This window comes from Acanthisitta chloris, unplaced genomic scaffold, assembly GCF_000695815.1.
Source record: "Acanthisitta chloris isolate BGI_N310 unplaced genomic scaffold, ASM69581v1 scaffold6455, whole genome shotgun sequence".
Taxonomy (NCBI): domain Eukaryota; kingdom Metazoa; phylum Chordata; class Aves; order Passeriformes; family Acanthisittidae; genus Acanthisitta; species Acanthisitta chloris.
Genome location: NW_008673051.1, coordinates 1 through 7970, shown reverse-complemented (window position 1 = coordinate 7970; position 7970 = coordinate 1). Strand labels below are relative to the sequence as shown.

Here is a 7970-nt window from a genome sequence, read left to right as displayed (position 1 = left end):
TAAAATAGATATTATATATTATAGATACCTCATATTAAACTATATATGTTTTATGTATTAAAGAATATATAATACAATTTATTACAGTTTTAAAGTAGAATTATATTATACACTACATAATCTAGAAGTATATATTATGATGTCTTCATTTATATAATATAAAAACCATACCAAAATCTATTTATTCTATCAGGTCAAGCCCTCAAAACTTGCAAGGCACTGCCTTTAAACTAGTTTTTGCCATTCTGTCTCTGTGCATCTAGAAACAGTTTTTGGTGACATGCCTGGCATCATGCTGGTGTCAGCCATGCCATGAGGAATGCAGTGCTGGACATCCTGCAAACCAGTCCCTCAGGATCAAGGATGCAGAGAAGTATCCCTAGCAGGACAGTTACTTCTTCACCAGATGATGCTTTATTGCCTTTAGGAAATTGGCCTCAGCCTGGTCCTGGTCTTACAGATTTTTAGGGAGACAGAAAAAAAAGCATCTCTCGGTCTCTGAGCCAAGCTCAGGGCCAGGCCCTAAGTTCCCCCTCTGAAATTTTAAAGCTGCTGTTATCCCATGACACTCACAAGGGCACATTTCCCCTGAAAGGGCTGCTGCTCAGCAGCAGACAAAGCAGCATGGAAAATTCACCCCAAACGGATAATACGCAGCGAAGTCATTCACGGATGAACGCAGCAGCTCGTATTGCAAAGTGGTGGGAAACGTTAATAAAAAGCAGAGCTACCAGCCCCACCTATAATTTAATTTAAACCTCTATATGTAATGTTTAATCTAGCGGGATCGCTTTTCCTAATAAACATGCCGCGTGCCAGGACTGTATAATGTAAATACAGGCAATGCTGTTTGCAGGCTATTACCCATCTCCAGCAGCAGCCGGGGAGAAACTCAATCCTCCCTGGCCTGGAAGCATCTCCGGGGGATGGAAGAGAGGTTTATGGCTCTACCTGGAGCAGCTCAGCAGTTTGGGGGTGTAAGATGCTCTGGCTACAGTGAAGCACCCTGGGGAAGATGCAGCATGGGGAACACAGGCTTTATGAGCTGGGAGCTCTCCGATGGAGATCCACACTCCGTGTGTGTGAATAACCTTAATGCAATTGCATTAGGAGAGCGATTAGGGCTCTGCGAGCTGTCACAACACAAATAATAGGAACAAATAATGTTAACCTTTCTGTCTGGAACAGTTTCTCCTTGAGCACTCTGGGGTTGTCTTGCAGGAAAAGCTGAAATATTTGCAGTTTTCTCCAGTGTTTTAGCAGAATAAAACAGCAGACTAGAAGCTGAGCAGCCTTTGTTTAAGGAAAAAAATTAATGAGCTATTCAATGAAGTCCTGCTTCCTGCAATCAGACATCCCTGGACACCAGGCATGGCAGATCCAGGTGCATGTGGGGTCCTTGCCAGGGGATGCAGGATCCCACTGATGTGAAGGATCTGACAGGGAGTTTGGGAGACTCCTCACCCAGGAAATTGTATTTTCTCTACTTTGTGCACCAGATCTGCTCCTCCATAGTTCCTCAAATGCAAAAATAATGCAAAGGACTGATTAATTCCAAAATCCCATTTGGGAACCTCTGCTTCCCTGCACCCTCATTCCCAGGGGACCCCAAAGAGGGACCATCTAGGTTTGCAGCTCCCCAGCAAAGGCAGCATGACCACAAATCCAATGCTTTCAGGAAGCATGGGATTGCCTCTGAGACCAAAACACATAATACAAGTGGCAGTGTTGAGAAAATCCTGGCAGAAATCTCTTGCTACATCTCAATCACTCCACTTTGCTTAAAAATACACTTTTCCCTAAAGGAGAGCTCTCACATTAGAGTAATGCCAAAAATGGCTAAAAAAACCCACCCCAAACAAAACCAAGTAACTGTGTGCTATTCAAAATCCTTCCAAGTACATTTAAAACAAAACAGCATTTTAAAATTTCCACTTTGCTCAGGGTGTTAAAGAAGGATAAAATCCTCCAGCATTCAGCTCTGTGCAGGGTGACCCACACAAACAACTTAGTTTTCATCAGTGACAATGGGAGACTGCACCATTGGGTAAGTCCCAATTTTCTTTGCATTTTTTTCCTTGGGTTAAAGTCCCCCTATCCCTGTGGTCTGTATTTAGAAGCTGCTGAGCACGTGGGGGATGTTGAAGCTATCAGGTTTAACCCTGTGTAAGTAATGGGCCATGCTAGACCATCTCTGTGTGGAGCTTTTAACCTCTATGTCACTGATTTAACCTGTCTGGATTAGTGGTCAGGATACCTGAATTCTCACCTGAATAACCTTCAAAGTCAGTCAGTATCAGCATCTCTCTGTGCCTCATTCTCCCCAGACAAAGCCAACAATGCTGCCCTTGCATGTAAAGAACTTTGGGAGCCCTCTGGGAGGGCTCAGTTCCATTATTCCCATTACATGGAAGGTGTTGGCGATGGCTCAGGCCAAGATATTTCCTCATTGGCTGCTGGCACCCACTGCGCCACACGCAAGAGAGAGACAGGGACCACAGGATGGGACTGGCCAGGTGGTCCCTCCAGCCCAGAATGCTGCCACGCTCGTCGGGCTGAATCCATCCTGCAGACCCCACCTGTCTGAAAGGGACAAACCACTGCTAACCTGGGAGTGCAGCATCAGCAGGAGCTGAATCCAAATTCCTGCAGACAGGAATTAGCACCATGCAGTGGCCTTTCCCCTGCAAATACCAGGGTGAGCCGGCTCATGTCGCATATGCCAGCCCAAGGCATGATGCTCCCCACATTATAATATGATGTCTACTGCATTAATAGAGGGGAGCATGGAAATTTATTTTCAGGTCAAATCCTTATCATCTGCATATCTTCTATTCGAATATTATCATAGGGACGGGAGAAGAAAAGACAGGATGAATGCAGGAACACCCCAGGTGTCTGGCCATTGTCAGGAGCTCGCCTCTGTCTACTGTGCAGATTATTTTCCTCTGGTTTTCTCGCCCCAGCTTAATAGGACTCTCTCTCTCACATGCAGCCAGGAGCTGAAAAACCATGCTCTTGTCAGAAAGCTTTATTATTATGGTAAAGATTGTACTCATTAGATATTAATTATACTCAGCAAGAGCAGGTCCAGGAATCTATTTGTCTCTCTTCACCGATTAAATTTGCCCAGCTTTGCCGAGTAGGGTTGCAAGCTGGAGATCAGATTTGCATAGCCTGCTCTGACTGCTGCCCAGAGAAGTTATGGATGCCTCGTCCTTGGAGGAGTCAAAGACCATGTTGGATGGGGCTCAGAGCAACCAGGTCTAGTAGAAGGTGTCCCTGGCTATGGCAGGGGGGTGGGAATAAGATGGTTTCTAAAGTCCTTTCCAACCCAAACCATTCTAGGATTCCATGAGTCCAACCACTCCCCCAGGCACTGCCAAGTTCACCATACCATATCCTCAAGTGTCTTTCCCTACATACCCGGGAGGGTGCCCCCGCCACTGCCCGGGGCAGCCTGTGCCAGTGCTTGACAACCCTTTCCATGCAGAAAGCGTTCCTAATAGCAAATATAAAGCTCCCCTGGTGCAATTTTGAGGCCACTTCCCCTCATCCTGTTGGTTGTTACTTTGGAGAAGAGACTGCTCTGCACCACACTAACACAAAATAACTAGGACTTCTCCAGCTTCAGAAAGCCCAGATACTGTCATATACAAATGTGCAACTTGATTGCAGTCTACACTGATGCCAAAATGTGCAAACCCAAACTATTTACACCCCATGGCTACATGGCCCTCCCAACTCAATGCATCTCCCAGCACTTTAGAGATGAAGCCTCCTTGCTTGCTTGGCCATCTGTTTTCCAGCTCACTCTGGTCCCACTATGGTGAACTACAGTGGGGCTGAAAATATTCTGTTACTTATTTAAGCTTTTGTCCAGTGAGGGAATGGATCCAGTGAGTTGCAGATGTCATTCACAACCTGCAAAAATCAGGAGGTTCACTTTCTTCCTCCACCCTCCCTTCCTCCCTTTTTTTTGTCCCAAAGGGACAGAGATCATTCCCTACTTTCTTTCGTATCTTTTTTCCTTTGAAAAAAAGAAAAAGATATGTAGCTAACTAATCAGCCATGGGTCATGATGTGGCCCCTCCAACCACCCCCCCCCACACACACACACATGGCAGAGGTAACTGAGGCGCACCTGGTAAAGCGAACTTCACAGATATTGCACATATACGGCTTCTCCCCTGTGTGGGTCCTCATGTGCCTGGGCAGCTTGCCGGCTCCCATAATGACTTTGTTACAGACAGGACATTGCTGAGATGCCTTGGGCTTTATTTTCCTCTCTTCCTCCAGGGGCCATGGTGGAAAAACTCCTCCAAACTGGGTAGCGCTTAAGAAATTGAGATAAGCACTATAGTCAGCCTCTGCCTTAATATGCCCTAAGGGAGCTGTTGGCATGTTAGCAAACATGTCCTTGAAGCAGTCATTAGGAAAAGGAGGCGGAGGCAGGTCTTCTTTCTCCTCCTCTTCCTTGATCTTCTTCTTTTTGATCACCAGATCCAAGGGGCCACTGTCTACTTGTGGCTCCTCAAGCTGGGAGAAGGAGCTAAAGTCACCGTTCCATAGATGGGGAAAGAAGTTAGGGGCAAAAGGAGAGAGAGGTGGCCGCCTTTCTGGGATGTTCACCTTAGGGTACAAGTTTTCACTTAGCAAGGACTCAATGGAGAAGTCTCGTATCATGCCCATGTGTCCAGAGGAGTTACTAGCTGGGTAGTGATTTGGAAAGTCTTTAGGTGCTTCTGTATATGCTTCTTCAGTAAGATCAGACGCAGAAGGGCTTTGGTGACAGCTTACTTCTTGCACATCGGTTATGTTCTCCTGACTGACAAAATCTTCCACTTCTTCCTCCTCTTCCTCCTCCTCTTCATCTTCATCTTCATCTTCATCATCATCTTCGTCCTCTTTGTCATCTTCATCTTCGGCCTCTCTGTCAGGCTCCATGATTTCAAGGCATACATTGATGATGCTCTGGATCTCCAGCATCTTGGCAGCGTTGAGGATGTGCTTGACATTTGAGGTGGTGATGGTGAGGGTTGAGGTGTAGGCAAACTCGAGGATGGCAGAAAGTGCTTCAGGCTTGACAAAGTCAATCTCGTAAACATAGGGCTGGTCTGTTAAAGTGCCAGTAGTGAAGAGTTTTTTGAAGTACTTGCTGCAGGCAGCAAGGACAGACCGATGGGTCCGGTACTCCTGGTCCTGTACAATGAGGATGACATCACAGAGGAGACCATCATGCCGTTGCTCATTTAAGCCACATAAGATTTCACTGCTGTGGTTTGGGAATGGGATCCCGATAAGATCTTCAATGCCATTGGCCATATTCTCATTTAGTGCCCTAGGAAAAAACACAGACAGTCTTAGCATGGGATTCCCAATCAATAATGCCAAAATGACACTCTTGGTGTCTTTTGTCTTCCCTATCTCACTTGGACCTCTGTAATCACCTCTTACCTGCACTGTCTCACTGCATCTCCATATCACTTTCTACTCCTTCCAAATTCTCTGTGATTTAACCTCCGCTTCCCACCACATCTCTTCATCTCCTTTTTTGTCACTGTCCTTCTCTTCTAGGTTCCCACCCTATTCATCTTTTCATAACCATCACAAAGCTCCCTTTTCTCCTTCACATCCTTCCTGCAGGAACATTGTGCAATGACTCCCACTCCGTCTTGATTCTTCCACATCCTCCCAGAGCCAATATCATTCCAGGCACATGTTAGATTTGCCCTGCCAGGAGCTATGTGGGGAAAGTGTGATGCTGTATTGCTTCACACTGCCAAGTGACAGCACCTACACCACATAAACAAGATGAGCCAGGGAGTGCCCATCTCATCTACTTGATTGCATTTGGAACTGGTTCAATCGCACATCCCAAATAGGAGGGTTAAGTCTGTTTGCTGCAGTAGGAGAGTGGTCCTTATGGACCAGCAGGTCTCCAGTTCTGCTAGTTCATGCCTGGAAACTACCCCACATCACCTCAGTATGTGGATAGCCCACATAGGTGTGTCTTCCCAACAGACCTGGGAATAGGCAGGCAAGCAAGAATTAGTGTGTCGTGGTGTACCTAAACACTCAGAGAAAGGCAACCTGGGAGCAAGGGCCTGGTCAGACACAGACAGCTATCTGCTATCTTCACCCATGAGCTGAAATTGCTCCATTCCCAATCCCACTTGAACTTGTCAGCATGGTATCAAATGCCCTGTACATCTGGCAGACACCTTCCCCTGCTAGAGCAGCTTCTCTTCAAAGGGAAACTCGGAAGTAAAAAGCCCACACCCAAAAAGGAAAAACTGATTTTTTTTGCCACTTTTCAATCTGTAAGATGTTTCCTCTCTCACAAGGCTTCAGCAGTCCTTCGACATGAGAAATCCCAGGAAAGGAAAGCGATTTCCTCCAGCAGGCAACGAATACATTAATCCCCTCACACACAGAGAATACATCAAACAGACAGAATAACTTTGAATACACTGACCCTTTCGAAACCCCCAGGACACAGAACATGTGTTCGTGCAGTGTCACCTCTACCAGCCCCAGTTCGTGGCCCTACTGCAGATACACACTCGGTTCAGAGCTGAGTGGTTCATCTCCAAGAGAACCCAGGGTACAGGTAAGCAAAACTGCAGCCTCACTCCAGCCCCTTTTGCAAGGCTGAGACCATCAGGAAGGTTCCCAATCCCACCCTCTGCACCTCTGTCAGGTTCCCAATCCCACTCCATGCCACCCCTGCATCTCTCCCCTAGCACCCATTGGCATATCCTGGGTGTTCTCTGCTCAGTTTCCGGATGCACTGACTTCAAACCTCCTTCCCACTGGCTGTGGGGACCTGACCTACCTCATGGTGAGGGCCTGGCTCCCACCCTCCCACCTACCTCCAGCCCTTGGAGATGGAAAGAGCCTGTTCTGATGGAGGTTGTCTAGGGAAATCCTTGCTTCACCTTGATCAGTAAGTCACTCACCCCTGGGGGAGGCTGGTGGGAACTGCAGAGGACATCAGACCTTGTGGCAAACATTCCCATGGGAAAAGGAACTGTCTCCCTTCTTCTCCCTCTGCAGGGTCAGCCTTCAGCTGAGATCTTGCAGACAGCTCCCTCACACCTAATCACCACTGCTAAACACTCATGTGTGGGAGACAGTGAATGAAGGCCTTGGGCAGACAGTGAAACCTAGATGGAGCATTCCTGAGGACAGCTCATGAACCACAAGCCTGGTGGCAACAACACCAGGATGGGGGACTGCTGGCCCTGGGCAGTGAAGCCTCATAGGCTGCAGTTGGGCAGCCCCAGCCGTGAGAAGCCCTCTCCAAACACCTTCCCATGTCAAGAGATTTGGAGAGGAGCCAGGAATTACACCTGTCTGAGACCCCTCAGCTCCAGCCACTGACATTTTCAGTGGAAGGGGGATGTTCCAGCCCCACATCCTGCAGTGTGCCCATTATCTCTGAGCTAATTATGTCTGTTGTCTGAAACAAATTGATTAATTACAGTGTGCTGTGCTTAACCATGTTAACCAGCTACGCTCCTCTACCACCAGCCTGACCAGCATTGTATCAAATCTGCCTTGAAAATTACCAATAAATGACAGTAAATCTGGTGCATTCTTGAAGTGGAGTGTAAGATAATAAATAACCCCTGAGCTGGAGAGGAAAAGACAACTTTCTTTTTAGAGCTTTGTATCCTGAATAATGCTGTTTTTATCTTCTACGCACTAATTTTTGTTTGGAAGGAACATTTTTTTGTGTTAAAGGAGCTCCCTGCAAGAAGGAACATGTATTCCTTCAAAACTTTTTGATCTTTTACTGCCAGATCACCCTAACTGCCAAAGATCAGAAAAGCAGAATATTAGACTGTCCTGAGAAATGTTTTTATTGATTTTTTTTCTGGACACTAAACTTCATCCTCCCTAATTAGTGGCTTGTTCACTCCTCAGCAAGAAAAAACAGAATTGGGAGATCTAGGGGGATATAT

General features: G+C 46.7%; 1 protein-coding gene across 1 annotated transcript in view; it reads right to left on the bottom strand.

Moving 5' to 3' along the window:
* ZBTB7C (zinc finger and BTB domain containing 7C) overlaps nt 1–5325 on the bottom strand; it is a 7293-nt gene extending 1968 nt beyond the window's left edge. Inside the window, exon 1 of the mRNA XM_009074747.1 lies at nt 4145–5325. Coding sequence (XP_009072995.1) covers nt 4145–5325 — 1181 coding nt within the window. The remainder of the gene's footprint in view (nt 1–4144) is intronic.
* Between the last annotated feature and the right edge of the window lie 2645 nt (nt 5326–7970).